This window comes from Planococcus citri, chromosome 5 (assembly GCF_950023065.1).
Source record: "Planococcus citri chromosome 5, ihPlaCitr1.1, whole genome shotgun sequence".
In the NCBI taxonomy this organism is placed as follows: domain Eukaryota; kingdom Metazoa; phylum Arthropoda; class Insecta; order Hemiptera; family Pseudococcidae; genus Planococcus; species Planococcus citri.
The window spans coordinates 30,910,240-30,937,365 of NC_088681.1; the positions used below are offsets into that span (position 1 = coordinate 30,910,240).

General features: G+C 32.8%; 4 protein-coding genes and 1 long non-coding RNA gene across 6 annotated transcripts; 1 reads left to right on the forward strand and 4 right to left on the reverse strand.

The window, feature by feature from the left end:
• Positions 1–586: 586 nt before the first annotated feature.
• Positions 587–3,079, reverse strand: LOC135849504 (uncharacterized). The gene is made up of 2 exons (XM_065369978.1): positions 2,919–3,079; positions 587–1,803 (listed from the first exon to the last, which is right to left on the reverse strand). The coding sequence occupies exons 1-2, from the start codon at positions 2,925–2,927 to the stop codon at positions 877–879; spliced, it is 936 nt and encodes a 311-aa protein (XP_065226050.1). The 5' UTR covers positions 2,928–3,079; the 3' UTR covers positions 587–876.
• A 1,058-nt stretch (positions 3,080–4,137) lies between these two features.
• Positions 4,138–5,031, reverse strand: LOC135849506 (uncharacterized). The gene is made up of 2 exons (XR_010559552.1): positions 4,536–5,031; positions 4,138–4,460 (listed from the first exon to the last, which is right to left on the reverse strand). It is a non-coding gene; the product is annotated as an uncharacterized LOC135849506 (long non-coding RNA).
• Positions 5,032–10,696: 5,665 nt separating this feature from the next.
• On the reverse strand, positions 10,697–13,151 carry LOC135846885 (histidine-rich glycoprotein-like). Its single transcript, XM_065366232.1, has 2 exons — positions 12,926–13,151; positions 10,697–11,820 (listed from the first exon to the last, which is right to left on the reverse strand). The coding sequence occupies exons 1-2, from the start codon at positions 12,932–12,934 to the stop codon at positions 10,918–10,920; spliced, it is 912 nt and encodes a 303-aa protein (XP_065222304.1). The 5' UTR covers positions 12,935–13,151; the 3' UTR covers positions 10,697–10,917.
• An 832-nt stretch (positions 13,152–13,983) lies between these two features.
• Positions 13,984–15,639, reverse strand: LOC135846890 (uncharacterized). The gene is made up of 4 exons (XM_065366236.1): positions 15,482–15,639; positions 15,150–15,408; positions 14,588–14,767; positions 13,984–14,508 (listed from the first exon to the last, which is right to left on the reverse strand). The coding sequence occupies exons 1-4, from the start codon at positions 15,488–15,490 to the stop codon at positions 14,291–14,293; spliced, it is 666 nt and encodes a 221-aa protein (XP_065222308.1). The 5' UTR covers positions 15,491–15,639; the 3' UTR covers positions 13,984–14,290.
• Positions 15,640–17,742: 2,103 nt separating this feature from the next.
• LOC135846883 (uncharacterized) lies at positions 17,743–27,010 on the forward strand. Of its 2 annotated transcripts, XM_065366230.1 has the most exons (11): positions 17,744–17,900; positions 18,942–19,247; positions 24,282–24,480; positions 24,585–24,653; positions 24,752–24,886; positions 25,401–25,594; positions 25,665–25,854; positions 25,940–26,053; positions 26,139–26,260; positions 26,356–26,542; positions 26,620–27,010. In XM_065366230.1, the coding sequence occupies exons 3-11, from the start codon at positions 24,322–24,324 to the stop codon at positions 26,731–26,733; spliced, it is 1,284 nt and encodes a 427-aa protein (XP_065222302.1). In that variant the 5' UTR covers positions 17,744–17,900; positions 18,942–19,247; positions 24,282–24,321; the 3' UTR covers positions 26,734–27,010. The 2 variants fall into 2 exon arrangements, with proteins under 2 accessions (XP_065222301.1, XP_065222302.1); XM_065366229.1 differs by lacking the exon at positions 18,942–19,247 and having other exon boundaries at positions 17,743–17,900.
• Positions 27,011–27,126: the final 116 nt, after the last annotated feature.

The following is a 27,126-nucleotide window of genomic DNA, read 5'->3' on the forward strand; positions in this document are numbered from 1 at the left end:
TAATTTATTGTTTACGTTTAATGGTACGAACAGACATCTAATTTTGGTTAGTGTTCTATTTTCGAATGCAGGATATTATATTACGTAATTATAAAAAGATTATTTTAAAGAAGTTCAAGTCAAAAAAATAATAAAAGTATTAATTTTATTGAATTTTGTAAATTAATTTTTTTTATTCAATAATCTGTAATTCATTGGATTCGTGGGGAAAATGCCACTAAAATTTTCAAAATCGAGATTTCATCGCCTGATCAAACTCATATTTTTTTGCAATGATCGAACCATAAAGTCTTTCACCTCTTCTGCAAATACCATCAAGACGAGATAAGATACGATGATGCTTTGAAAATGTTATTCATTCCGATATCAAACAGATAAAAATAATTTTCAAAATAAACGAGTAATTAACCATAAACCATTCACAAGTGCAATTAGTGAAATTCAAATATATATTTATTCGAACTCGTGAACTCTCTCCCACAAAGAACCAATATCTATCGAAGTACGAGAATCCCCGTGAAAACTTCAGATAAGCTAACCAATAGTTATGTAAAAGAATCATTAATTTGAAAAGAAAAAATCAAAATGCGGTACAATTAAAAATTTTAATTTAATTCAAAACAATAAATTACAAAGATACAAATGCATGTGGTTGAATAGAGTTTGGAGAGATTTTTTAAAAATAAGAAGTGGTAAATATACAATACACAAAATAATGGTCGTAAAAAATTTAGGAAACAATGAATTTAATTTAAACTGTCTTTCTCGTCTGATCACCGTGACAGAGACATGGGCTACATTTTAATCAGTTCGTTCATCTTTCAAAAGTTGATAGGAAAACGTAAGAAACTAGGTAGGTTTCAGATACCTTGATTATTAAAATCCTTGATTGATGCCTTGTCCCAATGATTGACCGCCGAGTCCACCTTGTTGACCTAATCCTTGGCCACCGAATCCTCCTTGTTGTCCTCCTAATCCTTGTTGTCCTAATCCTCCTTGTTGTCCTAATCCTTGGCCACCAAATCCTCCTTGTTGACCTAATCCTTGGCCGCCTAATCCTCCTTGTTGTCCTAATCCTTGGCCGCCTAATCCTCCTTGTTGTCCTAACCCTTGGCCACCAAATCCACCTTGTTGTCCACCTAATCCTTGACCACCTAATCCTCCTTGTTGACCACCTAATCCTTGACCACCTAATCCTTGACCACCTAATCCTCCTTGTTGTCCACCTAAACCTTGGTTGAATCCTCCTAAATCTTGACCTCCACCAAGGCCTTGACCACCACCAATACCTTGGCCACCGCCTAATCCTTGTCCGCCACCTAATCCTTGACCACCTCCTAATCCTTGACCACCACCTAAACCTTGGCCTCCAATTCCTTGACCACCAAATCCACCTTGTCCTCCGCCAATACCTTGACCGCCAAATCCTCCTTCATGATGTCCACCATGATGAGGTGGTGGAATATGGTGAGGTTTGTGTTCCTCATGATGATGTGGTGGCGGAGGTGGAATATGATGAGGGGGTTTATGTTCATGGTGTGGTGGTGGTGGTATGTGGTGAGGTTTGTGTTCTTCGTGATGATGTGGTACATGATGAGGGGGTTGATGGTGATGCTCGTGATGAGGGGGTGGTGGAGGTATATGGTGATGCTCCTTATGCTCATGATGAGGAGGTGGGGGTGGTATATGGTGATGCTCCTTATGCTCATGATGATGGGGTGGTGGGGGTGGTATATGATGGTGCTCATGGTGTGGTGGTTCATGAGCGAGGACCGCCATTACACAACAACTTAACACCACGATCTGAAAAAAATAAATAAATTTGAATTGTAGTTTTCAATTTCAGGCAAAAAATAATAATGAGATACATTTTTAAAATCTACGTACATCATGTGTAGTGAAAGAGGGGGGGTCAAAATTAATTCTTTTTTTTAATTTTTTGAGATAAATGAACAGGCGAAGAAACATTTGAACAGAATAACTTCATGATCTCTTGTTCAACAGACCCATTTCAAATTTCATTCAAAAAATATATAAATTCCCCACATTTTTCACTAGGTGTACTTTGGCATAATAGGTATCTAAATCAACGCACAAAATTTCTATAATCCAAGTTGATTCAATATAGCTAGAGATATTTTATTGAAATATTTAACACGCACAATTTATGAAATTCAAAGCAGATGTGACGTACCAACCGGTTTTAAAAAATATTTTAGAACTGTGTTCGCAAATAAACAGGAATGAGGGATGGAAAATACTTGAAATGGGGCGAAAAAAAGGTTGGATAATTTTTCCAAAGTAACTTTGTGTACTGTGATGACTTATCAGAGAAATTTTCCAAATGTAAATGTAGGAAATTGTACCGCAAAAATATACATGAAACATGATTCGTAAAAATGTCGAAAACTTAGACTGAAAGAAACTAATTATTACCACTATGACAAACATTGTTGAGAAAAAATATACAGCCGTTTTGAATTCTGTAGCGAACAACTCGCTTTAAAAAATCCCAGTAGGTATACCATATAAAAAAATCGTAAGAAAATGAAAAAATTGAATGTTTTAAAACAAAAGATAGGTAGGTAACTCTTTCCCAAATAAATCATTGTGGACGTGAGTCTTGTCTTGATACCTATCAAGTAATAAATGCACTGATTTCAAAAGCAATATTGAAAGCCTTATTTAATAATCAAACCATAATTTAAAAAATTTAACAAAATGTCAACTAATCAAATAGAAAGATCAATATTTGAACCATTAAACACAAAAATTCGAATCAAAATTGATGAAACCAAAAAAAAGAAAATTTCGAAAACGACCACAACAAACCGAAAAAAATGTCAAATTAAAAATAAAAAAAACACACAAGTAAAATAATAGGTAGGTACACCAAAAACATTTCAAAAAATACTTACAGCTTTCATTTTCTTGATTATCACAGTAACTGAAGGTAAAAAGTAATACAAAATTCACGTATCGACTTCAATGTATAAACTGATACCGTGCTGTTAATTTTATTCCTTTTTATATAAAAACTCGTCCGCTAGTGCGATCGACGCGCGACAAAACAAAAAATACATAAAAATGATAAAGTCTCCGAATCGAAGGTTACAAATGTTAAACCACAATGAACGAAGTTCGTTGTATTGAGATTGTCCATATTGGAAATTCTGTTTTCATCGTCGTTATCTTTTTCTCTCTTTTCCTTGTCTCTCTCATTAAGATTATTATGTTAATTCAATGGATTCAAACAAATATTTTCTTAGAAGCTTAAAAGCCACCTATCCTACTGATTTAAATAACTGGATTACTGGACACATTTTTCAGTTTCTTACTCATACAGGTATCACGTTTCCACATTTAGTGCGAGGTTTGTTTACGTTTGATAACACACGCATTACTACCTGAATCTTTGTAAAGTGTATTCGATGTTATAAGTATTATCGTTAAAGTGAGTTCACTTTTTTTAAAGTGCAGGTATATATTGCTGGTTATTTCCATAATGCAACTCGTTCTCCGAATAGTAGGTAATGAGTACCTATCTACCTATCTTTTGTAATGGGCTAAGAGTCATTCATGTGATGATTGCTTGGATCCAAGTTGCGGAAATAATACTAACGAGAGATGAATCATCTCGACCTTGACTGCATCTAGAATCTAAACAAAATTCAAATCGATGAAAAAATGCGAATTACGAGTATGTTGGGAAAAAAATGATAATCAAATTTCATCTGCAAAAGTTCATCCTCTGACTAGAAAATTGAAAAGAGGGTGCACTGTTGTATATAGGTACGTAGGTGAATGCTTAAATCTCGTTCTTTTTAATGAAAAATGTCTGAAAATTATGGAAACCTTTTCTTTACTCAGCACAAAAATTTTTGAACCGGAGAAAAGGGAATCACTAAAAACCCAGCGATACACCAAATTCCGTTTTCGATTTTTGAAAAAAAAAATTAAAAATGCAAGTTGCCAAAAACTGGTAAAATATCAAAATTTCACCTAATTCTCTTTGGTTTGTATCCTATTTTAGCCTCCCCCCCGTCGATTGTTTGTGGTTTCGAAAATCTACATGCAATTTGGTCAAAATATCGTTGATTGTTAACTATGTTTTTGAATAAATTTCAAACTTCCATATCTACAAAAAATACCATTTATTTCACTGATACAGTACCTAGTTGGTGAAATTTGCATTGAATTGACTAGTAGATACATATGTATCGTCAATTTTTTTTCCAAATCGCTTCAAAGGCACGATTATCTTTACGCATGAATTCCTTTGGCGCATAAGCCGGCCCTTGGTAAGATCCTGAATCATCTAGGTACCTTAAATCTGGAGGGTCTTCGTACGTATAGTATTCAGCAACTGGTTCCGGCTGCTGAATTTTAACTGCTTCAGCTTGTAAAACTCGCGATTCAGCAGCTGGTTGCCAACATAAGCCGAGTATCAAAAGTAAAATCTATAAAATTAATCGTCTCGAGGTAACAAAAAAAAAAAGCTAAAATGGGTAGGAAACTATGATCACGTTACTTACTGTTTTCATTCTTCAGTCATAAAAATATCTAACTTCATGAAACTAGGTACTACTCATAATGGAATAAAAATCATCTTTGCCCACGATTAGCTAGGTAGGCATTTTTTCTGAATTAATTCTCAATGAGAAAAGCTTCCTAGAAAATTTATCATTATTGATAACCATCAAAGATAACGCATGTATGTAAATATGAAAGGAAGGGCTGTTACATCGATTGAAATGATATAGGTACCTACCTATTTTCTTTCCCAGAAGCTTTCGTTGTTACCTACCCTTTTTGTAAGTGCGAGTATCTTGAATAAGTATGTCTCGCATGAAATAAGGTTCTTTCTAGTTTTTTACCCATTATTTCAAATACGTACCAAAAAACTGATCAGAACCTATATAAGGTTAATTATCTTTGTAAGTTACCCAACTCATTGATAATTTTTTCAAAGGATGAGCAGTCAAGAATGGTGAAAATATGTCTATTATATTTTTGTAGTTCATAGACATAGATAACTCCCTGGCCCCTAAATCCTTTGAAGGAAGATAAATTGCAATTTTTGTTGATTTTTTTGGTGATTTTCAATCATCAAGAATCATTTGTGGAAACTTTTGAAAAAAATGTCAAACGTATCTTCTTCGAAAAATCTGAAATGACCTTTTTAAGCAGTATTTTCGTTTATTGGAAACGACAATATACCTAACCCCCCCCCCCCGAATGTTTGTTTAATTATGAAAAAAATGTCATGTAAGCATTTAACTCATCTAAATTCTCATTATTTTTTTACGATCGTTTCCTTCCCTCTTCCCCCCCCCCCAAAAAAAGCTCGATTTTTAACGAAAAAATATCTTCTACGTCGGGTGTTTTGGGAATCGTCTGCCAAAATTCAACTGTAGATAGTACTCGAGGAGACGAACAAAAAGCGTTTTACGACTGGTTGCCTATCTTGTGAATTGAAGGAGCCACGTGCATCGCAAAACTCGAAATTCTCTCATTTTGAAAAAAATCATCAAGAATAAGGAAATGATTGAATCATTTAAATAAGGGCCATATCTCATAGTATTCGAGTAGATGACAAAAATACTATTATGGCAGATTGCCCATCTTCAAAATTAAAGGGGCAAACTTGATTCAAAATTTTCAAATTTCGAATTTTCAATTGTGTAATTTGCCCTTTCAATTTTAAAGATATTAGGTAGGCAATTTGTCATAATAACTTTTTTTGTTCGTCCACTCGAATGCTATGAGTTGATGGAACCACTTAAATGATCCAAACATTTTCCTCATTTTTGGGAAATTTTTTAAAATTTGGTACATTTTTGGCCGAAAATGGTGTAACTTCTTCAATTTACAGATGGTAAGAAAATGTTTGCGTCATTGAAATGACTTCAGTAACCCATGGTGCTCAAATTGGACGAACAAAAAATGTTATTATGACAAATTGCCCATCTTCAAAATTGAAGGCGCAAACACAATTTGAATATTTGAATTTGCAGCATCACAAATTTGGAAACTTTGAATCAAGATTACCCATTCAATTTTGAAGATGGGCAATCTGTCATAGTAATATTTCTTGTTCGTCTACTCGGGTACTATGGGTTATGGGCATCATCCCGACGGTGCCAAGTATTTGCCATAAATGTGCCATGCCACATGTCACATAATAGAGCATATAAATTTCGTTTATCATGCAACATTAATGTAACATGAGCAGAGGCCTTTTTCATTGGCATATCTATGAAACATTTCTGCATCATGTTAAAATTTCATAAATGGCACATGAAAAACGAAATTTATAGGCTGTATTATGTGACATGTGCCATGGCACTTTCTAAGTACAATTTCATGTTACATAAATTTTATCCCTCCCAAGTGACAAAAATGTTGCATGAAAAACGAAATTTATATGCTCTATTATGTGCCATTAGCTATGGCACATTTCTGATCTGATCTAATGTCACATATGTGGGCATTCAAAGTGCCTAGTGCACCATATTTTTATCACAGAATATTCATCAAGATATCATACCGAAGTCACATTAATGTCACATTTATGGCACATTTGTTAATTTTAGCAGTATTTATTAATTAACTATTTTTATTAATTATTAATTCAAGTTTTTTCATCATTTATAGCTGTATTACCATTCTTAACATATTTATTTATGAGATACTTTTCTGGAACATGCTTCAATTTTTAATAAATTTTCTGCCGGACGGAGGATTCGAACCTGGGACCTCTGGATTACTGAGCACAGATTAGTGCAGCTAGCCACCCTGTGAATATTTCATATAAGGACAAAAGTGGAATATAATTGTTACTGTCCTCATAATTTGTTACATATACATGCCATTAATGCCACAATTTTCCTTTTCACATAATTTTAAGGAATTTATGGTGATTTTATCATAGGTACTGTTGATATCATTTTCATCATGGCATAAATGAGTGTCCTTTCATGACTTATTGCTGAAATGATATACTTATCACTTTGTTTGGTATATTTTTATGAGCTTTTTTCAAGCACTTTTATGATACAATATAAAAATTGAAATTATGGGACATAAAAATGTAATTTTATTTGGTTTAAATTTGCTGCAAAGTTGAACAATTTCCTGCAGATTATTTTGATGGCTTACTGATAGCACATAAATGTTTCTTTTGGAAGTGCCATTATAAGCACTTGCTTATGGCACTTTATTGATACAATAAAAAAACAATAAAAGAGGAACATTGATGAAAACTGAAAATTTGATCTTAATGTACCTATGTGTTGAGTATAAAAACTGCACAATTTCCAAAGAGTCATTGTATGGTATGTTGATTAGACATTGAAGTTTTTGTTGCAAGTGCAATTTTATGCACTTGATTCTGGTACTTTTATGATACAGTAAAACAGTGTAAATGATGGTACATAAAAGAGAAACATTCATGAAATCTGAAAAATGTGGTCTTTGTGTGCTGTAAAACTGAAAAATGCTCATGTGTCATTTTATGGTTTGCTCATGAGACACTAACATTTCTTCTGCAAGTGCAATGTCATGCACTTGCTTCTGGCACTTTTATGATACAATAAAAGAATGAGAGTTATGAGAGATAAAAGAGAAATTTTGGTAAGAACTGAAAATTTGACCTTAATATGTCATAAAAAATTCACTATTTCCAAAGAGTCATTGTAAGGCATGTTGATTGGACATAAATGTTTTTTTGGCAAGTGCAATTTTATGCACTTGATTCTGGCACTTTTATGATACAATAAAACAGTGAACATTTAGGGACATAAAAGAGAAACATTCATGAAAGCTGAAAATGTGGTCTTTGTGTGCTGTAAAACTGAAAAATTTCTTATGTGTCATTTTATGGTTTGCTGATGAGACACTAATGTTTCTTTTATGAGTGCAATTTTATGCACTTGCTTCTGGCATTTTTATGATACAATAGAAGAATGAAAATTATGAGGCATAAAAGTGTGACATCAATAACAACTAAAAATTTGTCCTTTATGTGCATTAAGGCACACAACTTCCTGCAGAACTGTGTTTGTCATACTGCAAGCACTTTCATTTCACTCTGAAATGATATTTTTTCAGAGCCATTACAATTGGCATTGTTTTGTAATTTGCTGATATGACATACATGTCACTTTTTTAGAGCAATTTTATATACTGCTGTAAGGTAGCTTTATGTTATCTTATGTGGAGTGCAATTATGGGATAGATCAAAGTCCCTTATATGTGAACATAAACTGTGACATTAATGTGACGTTAAACCACATGATTTGCTGCATGACATGATAATGTCACATTTCTGAACAATTTCAGGTAGTTTTTCATGTGCTATTATTATGGGCCATAATATAGCATTAGATGAAAATATATAATGACACATTTGTAGGTGGCATTATGAGTACTAAGATGATTGCTCATATTGGTAACAATAAAAGGACACAATTCATGCCATGCCATTTTCAAGTCACATTTTGATCCACTAAAAATGGTATTGAAATGTGACCTTTTGAAATCACATTCATGCCACCAGAATATGGTTTGATTTGTTACAATTGAAGCACAATTTTAATGGTATGACATAATTGTAACATTTTTCTGTTACATACCTTGTGCAATTTTTAGAGCATATTAATGTAGAGTCATGAAATGGCGGAATTATGTCACTTTTATGAGCCTAGAGTGCCATAAAATTTCGTTTTTGGCACCGCCGGGATTTGAATGATTTAAACATTTCCTTATTCTTGATGATTTTTTCAAAATGAGGAACACCCTGTATGTCCCTTTCAACTCATTAAATTGAAAATATGCTGAAATATACGTAAGTATCTACATCTTTATGAAGGTATAGGTAGGTGAATACTTTACGTTGTAATTTTTGCTAAAAAAAAAAGGATTGAAAATCTTTGTGTTTTTTTTTCATTCTTTTGACCATTCCAATTAATTTTACGATTTAGAAAAATACACTCGTCATATAGGTAGTCAGAGAAAAATGGTTTTTTTTTTCATTGAGAATGAGATAAATTTTAAAAATGTACCTACCTTGAATTTTAACTAAAGTCGTGAGTACACATTGATTTGAATAATTTGTATGTGCCTTATAAAAAATTTGACACCTCACTAAGATGAAGCAAGTTGAAAAAATTTTCATAAAAAGCTGCAATTTGAAAATTCAGGTAAGTATCTTGATTGAACATGAGTAAGTAGATAATGGCCAGCATCGGAAATATTTGACTCATTGAACACAAATATGTAAACGACAAATCAAATTTTTGTGATTATAAGACGTAAAAACGAGTTTTTTAATTTTTTTAACCAAAATCTTTTTGATTTTCTAAATTTTCAACTTGACTCAACCGTTTTCTAGCCTGAAAGTGGTCTCGAATTCGGATCTATTTGGACTAAACAGGGGCAGAAAACCTTGAGAACTCATATTTTTTGAGAGTGTGCCATTTCCTAATTTCCTACATGAATGGATCTATACTTTATGGGGTGAAATTGAAAACATAATATACGTAAGTATGCACACCTACCAATATTTTCAATGCTGCATCTGCTCTGGAGAGGGATGAATAAGTCATCGTAGACTCAAAAACTTTTATTGCAATCATAAAAATTGAAAAAATCAACAATTCTTGATTTGCCTGTCCTGAGGTGCAACAACCTATTGCATTGTTTGAACTTTTGGAAAATTGATAAAACAAAACAAAAGTTTTAGTATTCATAACTATTTTGGAATTTTTCCAGTTTAGGTAGGTATTTAACGTAAATTTTTACAGAATACGTTTTCGTATATATTGGCTTCTTCCTAAACATCATAAATGCATTCACCAGGGTGCTCAAAGAAAAATTTTGGCTTCATCCTTCAATCCATATCGTTCACAACAAATTCAATATACTCGTACCTGAATATTTAAATTTACACAGGGACATAGATAAGTAGGTACAATTAGACAGATGTACATAGTGCAGGTACGTATTTGAATTTTAATTATATACCTAGACCTACCTACCTAATGGCCCTCGAATAGATTTTTGAATGATTTTGAACATCACTAATAAGTAACCAAACTGAAAACAGGAGGAGAACTGCCGATGAATGTAATTAAAATTGTTTTCAATATGTACACAAGAACGGGTTTCCCAGGTATAAACACACCTTAATCTGGACACTTGGTTTTTTCTGCTCTGCTCTGCTCTTCTTGAACTTGACCTTTATTATCAGCGATTCAGCATGACGTCTTATCTTCATGCTCAATTCACTTCGTAAGTATAATTTGTTTCTTTCTTTTTTTGTTCCGGCATACCAATTACCTACCTGTTTGAGAATATTTGTATCATTTTTGCAAACCGATTCGCGATTCTGCTAGTAGTACGTTCATAAATTTTATTCAGCTGATTTACATTTGTATTCTTATCTTTTGATTGCCTAGGCAGTGATTCGGTCTTCGATAATCATGCGATTACATTAAGCGTGGGTAGAAAAGTAGGAATGTATACGATTCATTCACACCTTCTTTGCGTTGCAATATTTATACGCAAGCTAATGAACTCTTATAAAGAATCTCAAATACCCTTTTTTGACAAGGTTTGGTAGGTACCTACCTAGCTGCATATAATGAGGTAGGTACTAGTAGGTATGCATTTTTTGTACACGATAAAATTTCAGTTTGAATATTTTAAAAAATTTATGTACTTACAAAATTGAAACAATAAATTAGGAAACAGATACATAAAAAAAAGTAAAAATCTAAAAAAAGAAATGCAAAGTTTTTAAAGAAATTGGTCAAAAATGATAATAAATACCTAGGTAGTTGATAATCTCAAAAAATTCTAAAAAAATGATATCATGAGTGGATTAAAAATCAAAGAACTAAAATTCAAAACTGACTATCTTCTGGATCCACTTTGTCTCCGCATGAAAATATCTTCTCCTGTACTTCCAATTCCATCTGAGCTACCCGAGGTTAGCGAGCTACCAGAGCTTTGTGAGCCACCAATACCTGATTGACTGGCTAAACTTTCTCCACCAAGTCCACCTTGGCTAAATGAGTCTTGACCATTTGAGCCCTGACTGCCTGAGCTTCCTCCAAGTCCTTCATTGAAACCTCCGGTTACAGTTTTAGATTCTGGTTTATAGGGTGGTGGTGGTGGATAAAAATGTTCTTTATGGTGTTCTTCTTCCTTATGGTGATGGGGTGGTGGGTAGAAGTGTTCTTTGTGGTGTTCTTCTTCTTTGTGGTGTTCTTCTTCCTTGTGGTGTTCTTCCTCTTTATGGTGATGGGGTGGTGGATAAAAATGTTCTTTGTGGTGTTCTTCTTCTTTATGGTGATGGGGTGGTGGGTAGAAGTGTTCTTTGTGGTGTTCTTCTTCTTTATGATGTTCTTCCTCTTTATGGTGATGAGGAGGATAAAAATGTTCTTTATGGTGTTCTTCTTCTTTATGATGATGTGGAGGATAAAAATGTTCTTTGTGGTGTTCCTCTTCCTTGTGATGTTCTTCCTCTTTGTGGTGATGGGGAGGATAGAAATGTTCTTTGTGGTGTTCCTCTTCCTTATGATGTTCTTCCTCTTTGTGGTGATGGGGAGGATAGTAATGTTCTTTGTGGTGTTCTTCTTCTTTATGGTGATGGGGAGGGTAATGATGTGGTGGTGGAGGATAATGGTGCTCTTCTTTGTGATGATGATGGGGTGGTGGTGGCGGTGGGGGTTTATGATGTTCAATGTGTTCGTATTCGTGCTTTGGCGGTCCGTAGGCGAGGACGGCCGACATGCAGACCATAAATATGACAATCTGTGGAAGAAAAAATTATTATTGTAGGTAGCTGTATATACATAACAAAATAAGTCAAAATAAATTACAGTATTATTAACAGAAAATTTTTAAATTTAAATTTCAAATTCAAGATTACAAAACCAAAATTCTGGAAATTCATTTTTCCCACTAAATTGTTCAAAAATGAATTTAAAAAATTGCTTAAAATTTTTTTCAAAAAAATCGAAGATCTCTGCTTACATTTGGTATTTTGAGATACCGTCAGGTAGGTGACGCTCAGTCATAATTGAAACCTGTTTATCGACTTAATTTACTGAAATCTCTATTGAATTGCTTCAACTTGAAATTTTGATTCAATATTAAACAGAAAATACTCGAGTGATTGAGAGCCTCCCCCCCTCCACAGAAAAAAATCAAAAAAATAAAATAATTCCTAGTATCGAATCACTAATTTGAACTTTCTGTCCTGCCAAGTGATTTTATTTTTATTTAAAAATTTATTTTTTAAAGGTGCAAGGAATCGAGGTTCTCCATTGAGATTTTAACCTTTAAATTTAAGAAATATGAATGAATCAATCTAAGGTTTGATGGATTTTAAAATCAAAAATCATGAGTTTTTTCGTCAAATTATTGTATTTTTTTTAGATTTCAACTCAAACTAATCAAAGTTGTAATAAAATTTTTGCATTAGAAATTACGATAGCAAATTTATTATTCAGCCACAAGTTAATTCAATTCTTTTGATTTAAAATTTCCAAAATTCCATTTGATTAGAAAAATGAACAAACCAGTGATGGAGAAATAGGATAATAATTATTTAAATTGGTATAAATCTCGAGTGGGTACGGAGAAAACTTATTTCAAAACACCTAATTTATAGAAAAAAATCTCGAATGAACATTTTATCGAATTAAAAATGCAGGTAAATTGTTCAAAGTCTTTTTAAATGATTCAAACATTTGAATAAAAATAGATGTAGATGTTCAAATAAAGCCTTGTAAGTATCACTTTTTTTTAAAAAAAATAAATAAACAAAAAAATTTGAAAAACCGATTTAAAAATTTTTTTAAATCCGAAAAAAAATCACAAAATAAAAATGTAAACTAACACGAAAAATACTTACAGCTTTCATTTTGAAGACGATCGCAATCAACGTACAATAATTTCACGTATCAACTACAAAACCAATACTAAAATGGTATTTGTAATTTCAGACCTTTATAAATGAAAATATCGATCACCTCTACGATCGACGAAGATTACACAAAAAAATAGACACGCAGGTACAAGTCTAGTCTCGAGATCGAAGGCTACAAATTTTAGAAGCGATCAACGTTCGACGCATTTCGCTGAAATGGTCCAGGTTGGAAATTCTGTTTATAGGTAATCCCTACGCGTTATATTTTTTATGTAGATACCTACCTATACTCGATTGATTAAAATTATTATGTAAATTAGACGAACCCCGCGAGGAATATTTTCTTGGAAGTTGCACGTCATCAATACTGCAGATTTAAATCACCTCTCTGCAGATTTTTTCTATTCGTCTAGCTTGCTGGATATAGGTAGGTATTTTCGTATCACGTGAGTATCAAAATTAAAAAATATTAGTATCTGACGGGGGTTTTCTTCTTTTTTTTTGCGTTAGTGAATGCGATTTGTTTATGTTCGATGATGGTACCCGTTACTATATAATTTCATCTTCAACGTGGTTATAATATTATTTTTTGCAAAGTGGTAAATTATACCGCTTATGAAACTAGTTTATAAGTACCTATATAGGTAGGTAGGTAGGTACCTACTTTAGCCAATCTGCATCAAACTTATGTATTGATGTACCAAAGTAGAATAAAAAGGTCGTCATGCAGTGCTCTACCATGCAGTCGATGTGTCTACTGTCTAATATAAGAATTAATTACTGGGAGGAAAGGGCAATGGCAATAGATACTGCAAAAAATCACGTGTTTCACTATATGTTTTATCGTGAGTTTAGTCACCTACATATATTTTTTTATAGCATGAGTTATCGTTCGAATTTTAGAAGTTGAGTTCCATCCACGAGTAGGTACAAAAATTAGGATGCCAATTTGTAAGATTAGGGGTTTAGAAAAATCCTGCAAAATACTAACCCTATACCTATATTTTCATACATTTCAAATTTTCGATGAGGGTGAAATTAGCACCTATTTTATGTTTTTTATTGAATAAATTACTAATATAAATATCTACAAAAAAACACACAGCTAGATATTTAAGAATGTACAACTATAGCCTATAAAATTCAATTTACATTACTTATCGAATAATAAAATAATACTTTTTATAATCAAAACTTGGTAAGCTTTCCCCTGCAAAATCTGATTATTACTCAGCACTACCTAAACATATACATTCTTTGCAACGAAAAGGAATTCGACGTGATGTGTTCTTCCAATCAATATTCCGAAATATGGTCTCATCCCCTAGTCTTCCATTTGAATATTCATGGTTAACCAACAGTCTCGAAAAATTTCCCCATTGAATCGACTCTTTGATCAATCAAATCAACTGGTTTTACTTGACGTTTCTTTCGTTTACCTACATTAGCCATTCGCCTAGGGTTTCTCGCCGCAACCACCATGTCGATGTCGTATGGTTTGATATTTCCGCCACCTCGTATGTCAAATTTATGAACACAAAAGTGAGTTGGATGACCGCCTTCTCCTTCTACAAAAAATTAGGTTTTAGAAATCGTTGATAAGGTTATACTAAATTGCTTCAAAATGTGAAATGTAAAAAAGATCACCTTCATGCACGTTATCATCATGCTGGTCGTCATTGCCACCCTCATTATCAGTAATGTATGAGTTTTCTTCGATGTTGCTGGCGATACTCAAGAATGAGTCAAGTTGCTTTATTGATTCCGGTCCAACATTTTTCCCATTTTGTTTACCAAAATAACGACTTCGATAGGGACGAATGGCACCTTCACTTGGGCACAAAATTCAATTTTATGATCCGTTGAAGCAATGACCAAATCACTGAGCAGAGAGTCCAAGAATATATAGTGCATGATGAGAAAAAAAAATGTGGAAAAAATCTCTTTAGGGGTGAACAAAAAATGGATTTTTTTTTTTAAAATTCTTCGCGTTTACGTACACGAAACGATTTTAAACATTTTTTTAAAAATGATGAATTTTTTTATCAAGTTACGATACTCAATCAATTTGTTATCGGTAAAATTAGTGATTTTTTTTAGCTGGGAATTTTTCCTGCCTTTTTTGGTGGGTACATTTTCTTATCACGCACAATATTCTTAGACACTGATCTGAAACGTAATGATAATAATGTCATAATTACTATTCTACCTTTGTTTTCATCCATTTGGGCACGTCCAAGGTTTTTTTCAATCGGGCCAATGGCAGGATCATCTTTACATCTGAAATCCCCAGGCGCATCAGGCAGTTGGTCAGGTCCTGGATTTGGATAATGTATATCCGGTGGGTCGTCTTCGTCCGAGTAGTATTCAGCAACTGGTTCCCCCCGCTGAATTTCAGCTGCTTCAGCTTGTAAAACTCGCGATTCAGAAGCTGGTTGCCAGCACAAGCCGAGTATCAAAAGTAAAATCTATAAAATTAATCGTCTCGAGGTAACAAAAAAAAAGCTAAAAATGGTAGGAAACTGTGACCACGTTACTTACTGTTTTCATTCTTCAGTCATAAAAGTATCTAACTTCATGAAACTAGGTACTACGTATAATGGAATAAAAATCATCTTCGCACACGATTAGCTAGGCATTTTTTCTAAATTCTAAATGAGAAAAACTTTCTAGAAAATTTATCATTATTGATAACCATAAATGATAACCTGTACGAAGATTGTTACTACATTGATTGAAATGTTTGATAGAATGAGCTTATATTTTCTGTGAACAATATTTCGTAAAAGCTCCTGGGTAAAACTTGAATATTATCTGGGTAAGTGAAGAAACGTAAGTTATAGTCCTTAGATTCTTGCGACATCTTCTTGATATCACGTTATTACGTAGGTAGGTTGAAGTAGGTAGATAGGTAAATGCCGAAGAACTTGAAGAATTTTTATATTCTTCTGTGAGACTAAAGCTTGACCCACTCTCAAGAAACTCTACCTCAGAATGGAACGTGTGCAGGGAAGCTTTTATTGAAAAGTTCAGTGGAAAAAGAGGAGCAAATTGATTTTCTCATTGCAACGTCAATGCACAAAGTAAGTTTTTGGTAGGTAGGTATAAGTAATAATTATTATAGAATGTACATCTTACAAAAAAATAATAATAAAAGCTGAACTAGATAAAGCTCACCAACAAACAGCCAATTACACACTCTCTACTTACATGAATCTGGGAGTAGTACATTGGGACTATGATCAGGTCATTGCTAAATTTTGATGAAGATGGAATTGATCAATGGATGGGACTGGGAATCATTAACACAGAAGGCAATTTCATTGGTTTCGTGTTCTAAGATCCATACACGCTGTCTGCTTTGCTCAGCACAGAACTCATTTATGTTTGTTCGTTACAGATTTCAAATTTCAAATTTGATATTTCTGGGTTGATTTTAAGAAAGATACAAAAATTTATTTGTTTTAACCGCGTTTAATTTGAGTTCACCATTACCAAGTCAACGTAAGTTCTGCTAGAGCAATTTGAAATCACTAGAGTAAAGTCAATTCTTGCTGGAAGCTCCAACATCGACTGGAAATGAAGGCAATCTATGCATGGAATCAACTCTTGTACGTAAACCAAGTTTCAGATTTTCCTCTCTTTTATTTACTTATTTCGGATTCGCCAAAAATCTAATATCAACTTTGGCATCTGAAAATTTGGTTCCAAGATTTAGGTGAAATAGGTACTCTTTCGATGAGCCAAATTTCAGCTGGATTGCCGGATTGGAATTGACGAGTTATAAAGGCTTCCTTTCGTAGTACGTATTTTCAATTGTCATTTTTGATGCAGCTTCATCTCCTCTTCTCCCTCTCCCTTTCTCTTCTAAACGGCTCGACAGTAAACCTGGACATGCATCAATAGTTTATCACTATCATCAATATTTCAAAAGTATTTTCATGACTAATTAAAAAAACATCTGATACGAGAAATTTTGTGCCCAGTAGGTAGGTAAAATTGCATTTAAAAAAAAATCATTATTTAAAACTGTAAAATCATCTTTTTAATTTGAAAACAAAAAATATCAAGACAATTTTTTCAGGTTTTGAATTAATGAAACGAAAAAAATTTGCATATTCATCTCGATAAATTTTGATCCTATTATTTTCTTATGTGGGTAATACCATTTAGTTTCTTCGAATTACTGTTCAACATTCTCTTAATTTTGCAAATTGAAAAAAAAATATACACACTTTCACAAATTAACATGCTGGTCCCAATAAATTCAACTCAATAAACGACATTTTCCATCACTGTTAGTTACCTGCTGCATTTGACGTAGGTATAGGTAAAGAGAATCAAACTACACGTAAATCCCCATTAATACGTGCGAGAAACTCGTATAAGTATGTATGTAAAATTCTAGAAAGTAAGTACCATACGTGGAAACGCAATGTTAAATGCACATTCTACGAAAAAAAAAAATTATTTTATTTACTTAGGTATTATAAAAATTATTACTCCAGTGCCAAAAGAAATGACAATGCTATCCGAAAAGTTTTTTCGATCAATTTTTCGTAGGTATCAGGAAAAAAAAGAAGATAGGTAAGATGCCTATTTCAAACTCAATTTTTTTCTTCGTCATAAATATCTGCAAATGCGTCTTCAAAATAATAAGGGATGTTGTTTATTATTGTATCGTATACGTAAACGTAGGTATACCACCTAACGAATCCATCTACCCATTTGCAACAGTATAACTTACCCTTCTAAATTCTGACCCTTTTACTTCCTCTTCCAGCAGACAGAACACCACCGGAACTTATCGATCGGTGCACGCAATCGCGTTAAGTTGTATAATATTTCGTCTACATAATGTTTTGTTTTTAGTTTTCCAACTCCAGTTTGTTTGGAATGCGTGGCTTTTCAATCATTTATTATTTTAAGACAAACGTCACATAAATGGATTTACATATTGGTAAGTATGATTCATTTCTGTATACATAGGTATAATACCTCTACTCGTTATAGTATCATTAAACCACAACAATTACCTGGTTTAGCTTCGAGTACATAGTAAAATATTGATATAAAGCGTAGGTAGATAGCTAATTCTATCGTAATGTTTGAAACGACACAAAAGGTACATCAGGTAGCTGATGAAATGTGGTTTTACAATTACTCCGAAGAAAGATTTGTAGGGGAAAAACGTTCAATTAGGCCAACGTTTCTCCGAAGGCTACCGTAGTATAGTTACGTTGATTTTTCCTGTCAAATATTTACAAAATCCATTAGGTACGTTATCACTACTGATGAAACATTGAGACTGGAGTAGGTACTAGGTAGATACGGTTCCGGTACATTTCTTGTACATCGTCTTCAATTTAGATTAAAACATGGCTATTGTGTTAGGTTAGGATAATCATTTTCGCATCACATCATCATTTTTTTTCACCAATTCCTGGATTCGATGACATAGAAATAATATTTTTGTCTTCCTACTGCTGTCTAAAAATTTCCATGAATAAAAATACATAAATAGTTTTTAAATAAAATATTGTAAGTACATGTCTATTGCTTGAAAATAAATAATTTCTTTGAAAAAAAAAATGAAAAACTAGATTTAAGTATTATCTAGCTCGTATTCAAGCCATCAAATAAGTAAATAGCCTACCAAAAAAAAATGAAAAAATAATGTTCTATTTTGGTAGTAGGTACCCACCTTTCACCTCGCATTCAAATTTACTCATTAAAGAAACAAAAATGTAAATAAATAAGAAATCCTATAACCGTTGGATTGACATCAAGCCTTTGATCGCATACCTAACCTTACAATCCAATTATCATTTCATCTGTTCCATGCTTTGGTAGGTTCTTTATAATATTTTTTGAAAGATCTATTATTCAATTTCTAAAAATTTCTTTCTACCATTTTTTATAAAGAAAAAAATCGTTGTTACCATATTTTAATTTCCATAACAATAAATTTATTGTTCGTGTGTGGATATTTTGTTTACAGATGAAAGGAATGATAATAGATAAATGCAATGACACTCGTATAATAAAATTTTCATCATAATTCTGCTGTATTTTCCCGAATAAGATGATAAAAACAATAGCTCATTGAAAACACAATCAACAATTTCAAGTTTAAAAGATAAGAAAACGTAGTCTATTTTTTCTAAAATGTGTAAACGTGATTCGATTAAATTACAAATTTTTTTGATAACCTCCAAAATTAATCGCCAATTACAGTAAGTCGAAACTGAATTAATTATTGGGATGGATTTTCCGCACAATATTGCACTCCGCAAGGGAAATCCTGGTAATAATAATAATTAAAATAATATCATATCGATCAATAATTAATATTGCGTTGTGAGACGTAAATCGAGATGCGAAATAAGTTGCCTAATTTGGATAGTCTAGGCTGAGAATAATAGTCTATATTCTATGAGCCAAAAAGTGATCAAAAAAAATTTTCGGTCTGGGGACTGAAAAGTTTTATATTTTATGGGTATTCACAACCACCCTCGTTCCAAAAATGCAATGTTCCCACCCCTAAGTCTGTGGGCTCCCCCCTTGGGGGGCTCCTGAAAGTCGCCTGTAAATACTTTTCGGGGACTATGGGAACATTATATTTTTGAAAAGGGCATATACCACTGATTGAAAAAATAAAATGTTCCCACCCCTCCGACCATGGGCCGAGGTACCACCCCCCTAGAGGGGGTGTGAAAATCCGTCTTGTGGTATGTATTTTCGTAATTTTTGAGTTGAATATGTATCGTTGTATTGTTATAGTTGAAAAACAATCAATACCCCTTCCTCCCCCCACCCTTGAAAAGGGTCCACCCCCCTGAAAATTTGAAATGCGTATATTTCCTGATGTAATGCACTTATCTGAGGGCAATTTTTTTTGTCAGGTAGCAATTAATGCCTAGAATTTGAGAAGCATTTTTTCCACTCACCCTCACCTCGCACTCACGTCTCAGCTCTTTACTCAAATAATTGAGAACACACAACTTTACCTGTAATTCAGTTATTTTCACGCGGTTTTCACTGTTAACCTTCAAGTTGAACTTGGAATAAAAAAAAACCACTCGCCTCATCCTTTGTACTCATGTTTCATCCTCTTCCCTCCATCACTTAAAAATTAGGTACCCATTTTACTCAAATAATTGGAAACACACAACTTTGGCTGTAATTCAGTTATTTTCACGTGGTTTTCACTGTTAACCTTCAAGTTGAACTTGGAATGCAAAAAAAAACCACTCACCTCATCCTTTGTACTCCTGTTTAATCCTCTCCCCTCTATCACTTCAAAATTAGGTACCCATTTTTGTTGGTATTTTCAATGGTTTTAACTTTCTTCTATACTGAAATTTTTCATAGTAAGATACTTGTAGTTATGAAATAATGATCACTAATATCACTATACTTGGTCTACTCAGTTTGACCCCAAAGCTTCCTCCTGCTTCCCTGCTTCCCTCTTCATAAAATTGATGTAAATTTTTGAAAAAATGAGTTTTGTTATTTCTCGCAACATTATTAGCAGTATGTCTATGTATGAAGCAAGTGAAATATATGAGAAGGTAGGAAGGTACCTGACTGCCTACATCTCAGCTATATTATAGTACTTCAATAATGTTGGAAATACGCTTTTACGAGGGTCGATTACCTACAAATTATTTGCCATATCTTCTGTATAGGTATAGAAATACGCGATTTTCAGTTATATATTTTGTAATGTTGACGGTGATGTTATTTTTTCATTTCAGTCTTAATAATGAAATGGAATCAAAAAAATGTTTCGAAAAATGTCTGTTTTGCTTATTACATAAAATAAGTATGATGTAGAAAAATAAGGTAAATTGGTGGTATTATCAATAAAATTGAGTCCTATAAAATTTCTTCCTATAACCAAAAATGGTGTATTTCTATACCTTTTCTGTTATCATGGACTCTGCTTGGAGTATCAGTTTTTTAAAGAAATCTTTCAAACGTCTGCATTCTCAATAACCTTATCGCTTGCATTTTTTGATAGTAATGGGTCTACGAATCATTTCTAAAATGGTCTTATTCATGTAGAAGTGTTCTTGATGAAGTTTTCAAATTCGTTTAAGGTTCTTTGAGTGATTTGTCAAGTTAGGTTTTAAAGCAGCTTTCATATTCTATGTAATTTTTAGTTTTAAAAGGAAGATTTGCGTTGCATCGTACGTACATATGACTAACAGGAAGGAACCGCTGATTAAAACTACTTCAACAACTTGGTATCAAATTAGTGCATATGCCACTAAATGGATAATATGAACTCTTCCATAGAAAAAAATGCAGCTAGGTACCTACTGATTGAATATTCCTTTAAATCAAATTTCTAACTACCTACGTTTCTGCCATTTTTTTTTTTTTTTTTGAAAGAAACAGTCCAGTTTGGTCTGAGGGGTGCTAAGGGACAAAATTCCTCTCAGATGGCTTTTCTCAGAGCCCCCAAGTGACTACATTTTGGGAATAAAAATAGCGAATTTCTTGCTTGTATGTGAAGAATTTGAATTGAAAATTGAGCCTTTTTGCAGACACCCGACAACATCACAAACTCACAAAGTAATCCATTAAAATTTTTTTTTCTTGTATGAATTTAACTACATACCTATTGAAGAAAATTTAACTAATTCCTATACTCCCTTTTTCTGAATGAAACAAGAATGATTATTTTTATCCATTTGGATCAGAAAACTTCCTAAATCATGTTTTATATTAAGGGAGCAAAGAATTAAGTAACTCCTTTTTTGGTTCAACTAGGTAATATTTTTTGTTATACTTATCAAGTCTCCTTCCCTCCTTCGTGCGAAAAACGAGCTTTAGAGTGTTCTGTTTTTCAAATTTTTTCTTCTTTTTTGAAATTCTAGTAATTTCGTGAAGCCTTGCTAACAATTATGGTAAGATGACATTACCAGGACGTAGGAATAATTTCAAATTTTTAGGTGAATGACTAACCTCCCCTCCTACTTGCGAGAGCTCAAAAAATTGAAGAATTAGAAAATTTTGATGCCCACTGTAGCATATAATTCTACATCAATTGTTTAATTATACCATCTTTGGAAGAAAATTGCAAAATTATCATGTTTTCAAGAAAGGATTTATTATTTTGAGAGCTCATAATTTTGACAAAAATGAACTTTGAATTTTGAACGAGTATACAATGGTTTAAATAAGTGCTAAAAATGTCAAGAGATCTACTTCACTATGTTTCATACATACTGCTAATAATGTTGCGAGAAATAACAAAACTATTTTTTTTTTAACAATTTACATCAATTTTATGAAGAGGGAAGGAGGGAAGCAGGAGGAAGCTTTGGGGTCAAACTGAGTAGACCAAGTATAGTGATATTAGTGATCATTATTTCATAACTACAAGTATCTTACTATGAAAAATTTCAGTATAGAAGAAAGTTAAAACCATTGAAAATACCAACAAAAATGGGTACTTTATGTAATAAGCAAAACAGACATTTTTCGAAACATTTTTTTGATTCCATTTCATTATTAAGACTGAAATGAAAAAATAACATCACCGTCAACATTACAAAATATATAACTGAAAATCGCGTATTTCTATACCTATACAGAAGATATGGCAAATAATTTGTAGGTAATCGACCCTCGTAAAAGCGTATTTCCAACATTATTGAAGTACTATAATATAGCTGAGATGTAGGCAGTCAGGTACCTTCCTACCTTCTCATATATTTCACTTGCTTCATACATAGACATACTGCTAATAATGTTGCGAGAAATAACAAAACTCATTTTTTCAAAAATTTACATCAATTTTATGAAGAGGGAAGCAGGGAAGCAGGAGGAAGCTTTGGGGTCAAACTGAGTAGACCAAGTATAGTAATATTAGTGATCATTATTTCATAACTACAAGTATCTTACTATGAAAAATTTCAGTATAGAAGAAAGTTAAAACCATTGAAAATACCAACAAAAATGGGTACCTAATTTTGAAGTGATAGAGGGGAGAGGATTAAACAGGAGTACAAAGGATGAGGTGAGTGGTTTTTTTTTGCATTCCAAGTTCAACTTGAAGGTTAACAGTGAAAACCACGTGAAAATAACTGAATTACAGCCAAAGTTGTGTGTTTCCAATTATTTGAGTAAAATGGGTACCTAATTTTTAAGTGATGGAGGGAAGAGGATGAAACATGAGTACAAAGGATGAGGCGAGTGGTTTTTTTTTATTCCAAGTTCAACTTGAAGGTTAACAGTGAAAACCGCGTGAAAATAACTGAATTACAGGTAAAGTTGTGTGTTCTCAATTATTTGAGTAAAGAGCTGAGACGTGAGTGCGAGGTGAGGGTGAGTGGAAAAAATGCTTCTCAAATTCTAGGCATTAATTGCTACCTGACAAAAAAAATTGCCCTCAGATAAGTGCATTACATCAGGAAATATACGCATTTCAAATTTTCAGGGGGGTGGACCCTTTTCAAGGGTGGGGGGAGGAAGGGGTATTGATTGTTTTTCAACTATAACAATACAACGATACATATTCAACTCAAAAATTACGAAAATACATACCACAAGACGGATTTTCACACCCCCTCTAGGGGGGTGGTACCTCGGCCCATGGTCGGAGGGGTGGGAACATTTTATTTTTTCAATCAGTGGTATATGCCCTTTTCAAAAATATAATGTTCCCATAGTCCCCGAAAAGTATTTACAGGCGACTTTCAGGAGCCCCCCAAGGGGGGAGCCCACAGACTTAGGGGTGGGAACATTGCATTTTTGGAACGAGGGTGGTTGTGAATACCCATAAAATATAAAACTTTTCAGTCCCCAAGAGGTTTAAAAAAAAGTCGATTTCTAGAGCACTTTTTAGGGTATAGAATATAGACTATAAGTACTTTACACGATAACTCCAAATCAGATGAACGGTCGATAATGATATCTGCCTAAGGTTCATTAATTAATTGAAAATTTGAAAACTCAGTAGCTAAAGTAGCTGATTTGACTTTCATCGTTCAAACTTATCAAGTTTTATTGTAAATTATTATGAAATAAGTATATCAAATCAGATCAAGGTTTGAACTACAAAAAGAAATAAATAAATAAATAAAAGTGAACAGAATTTTAGAGTTTTTGATGAAGAGTGAAAATATTAATTTTTAAAGCAGACCTTAACAATTATTATAAAGATCGCATTTGAATTTATTGTCGCTTCAAAATGCAGGGCCATCTTACATCATAGGTATTCTGCCATGTTTTAACATTCAAAAGTTCAATCTTTTTATCCCTTTCAATATTTTCTCAAAGCAAACAAACCCATCAGATTGTTTATAACCATGTCAAATTTTTTCAGATTTTCGAACTGGTTGACTGAAACCTGAAACAATCCAAACATGGATTTCAATACACTGCTTCAAAAAGCAGACAGCAATAAAATGTTAGACGAAATAGTTCACCGGGCCTTGCACGATAATGGCGAATTGAAACCACCGCCTCAATTAAACCGTAAAACTATTTTCACGATGGAGAATATAGCCAGAGAAAAGAAATTGGTAACTATTTTTTAAAAATACCCATACCTACATATTTACATGTAGGTAGCTTTACAACGACTACATAGAATACAGTTAAAACGGTAATTTGTGAAAAATTGCAGCCAATGTGTGAAACTAAACGAATAGCAGCAATTATGTGGGCCTTGAGACTGTTACGATCATATTATCAGGTAATCAATAAAATCAATTCAACGAAAAAATAAAATATCAGTTATTTACTTTGTATATTTAAAATAGAAACTAATTTTGCTATTTTCTAATATTTCAGGAGGAAGAGCATTGGGAAGATGTTTCGGAAAGATTAGCCAAACTAGTAACGTATGTTTTGCTGTTGATTAAAAAACAACAAAATTCGTCCAGGGATTTTCTTCTGTATTGTCACGATTTTTGCTTAACAATTCGGGTAGGTATTCGAATTTCCATGCCTTCTGAAGAAATTAAAAAGTTCTGAAATATTCACGTGCAGTAATATTATTCAACTTACCTATACAGTAGACTTCCGATTATCCGAACTAATTGGGGAATTAGGTTGTCCGGATAATCGAAAATCCGGATAATACGGATTAATATTTTTTGGTTGAATTTTGGTAGAAAATGACTGTTTTTTTTATGATAATGGTGTATTTTTTAAATTTTTTATAAAAAGTGCAAAGGATTAATTTTATTTCTTCACAAAATGGAGAAAAACAAACCAAAAACAAAGATTACAAAAATTTTTGACTATGTACTTGTACATAATTTGTGTATGTTTGTCCGGATAATACGGATTTTGTTCGGATAATCAGAAAAAACGGATAATAGGGAGAATTTTTTTTCGTTCGGATAATACGGCTGTTCGGATAATCGGAGGTCGGATAATCGGAAGTCTACTGTACCTGCATCGTAACCACAAAATTAAAATAATAATTCATCTACAGGAATTCATAGAAAACGTAAAAGTGGTTTACAAAGACTTGGTAACGTTTTGTTTAATGCCATTAATCGAAACCATAAACGCCAACAATATCCACGTGCTAGTGAAAAAATCCTTACTGTTGTTTCTGACCGACTTAGTGAATATGGATACAATGGAGTGGACTGATGATATGATGACGTCGTTTCAACCGCATCTGTAGGCATAAAATTCCTCTATTTTGACACAGTTTTTCAAAAAAATAATTTCATTTTTGAATCCTTTACAGAATAAAATTATCTGAATGGGTTCTATTCGAATGTGGCGATTACGAAGTTCAATTTATAGCATTTTCTTTTATTTGTATGTTGACACCGGTGCCACGAGAGGATAGGAGGAGATTTGCGAAAACTCTGTTCAGTCGAAAACCGACCATTTGTAAAAAATTCTCCAGGATGAATTTTAAAGATTTCGATGGTGTAAGTAAAATTGAATTAGCCTTGACGGACGAATAGTGAGTAGAATCAGCTAAACTGTGTCATTATCGTTGATTTTAATTTTCAGGGATTGAAAGAATTAATGAGCGTCATAAATGATAATCGAAAAGACGAAAAAAAATACATTTACTCTTTAAAATGTGATTACGCGATCATTGATCAACATTTCTTAAAAAATAGGGTAACTGGAATTTTTATCATGTTAGTATTACTATAGATGAGTGAAGCATCAATTTACGACTGAAGTGATTCGAATTTTGTTTCAGGATCTGAAAGTACATTTCAGTACGGCTTCCAGTAGGTTAATAATTGAATGTTTTTCTCATAAATTACAACCCTTCACGGAAATTGAAAAAAGCAGCATTACATCTTTCGAAATAGAAGTAGTGTAAGCAAAAGCATTACAATTTCTACTTCAAGTAGGCATTAATTGCATTATTTCATGTCATCTTTTTTTTTTTTTTTGGTTTTGAATTTTTGCAGAGAACGTAAAGAAGATCCAGAAGAAATTAGTTTGAAATTATTTTTAGTATTGAAACAGAATTATCGAAACTATTTCGATAAAGTTTACGAATATGGTGAGGTCTGTTTGTTATTTTCAACCAGAAGAACCGCAGAGATACTGAGAGATTTCGTATTACCGCTCATTTATCCAGATTTCTATACCGAGGTAAGATATATTATGATCGTTTCAATTCTGACGATTAAAATGAATAAAAATTTAATTGAGAACTATATGCATGCCAGGTAATCGGACAGAACCTGGATTTATTTTTGGAAAAGATGTCAGAAATTGAGAATCATCCGAAAACAATTCATAAAGATATGGAATTGGTGACAAACATATCGAGAAGACAGTGAATTATGATTCTCAGTATCAGTACTTGGTCACTGCGCAGAATGTATATTCGTAGGAATATCAATACATTAAATTTTGTAATTAAAATGACTGGCTGTATTCACAGTTTATAATGAAGGATGTCAAATTTTACGTTTTCTATTTCTATGAACATGAACCAACTTTCCATAATAATTTTAATTTCATGTACATACATATTATTTTGTTTGTTTTACGTATTTTTGTTTTGTAATTTACGATTGATCTCGTTTAAAAATATAAGCGTGAAATAATTTGTAAGCGAGTTTTTGCTGTTTTTTAGTCTTCAAGAACTCATCATTCAGATTCTTGAATTTTATAATTTATTTCCGACTGGGAACTATTTTCAATTTTTGTCAAATCAAAACTCAAAGATG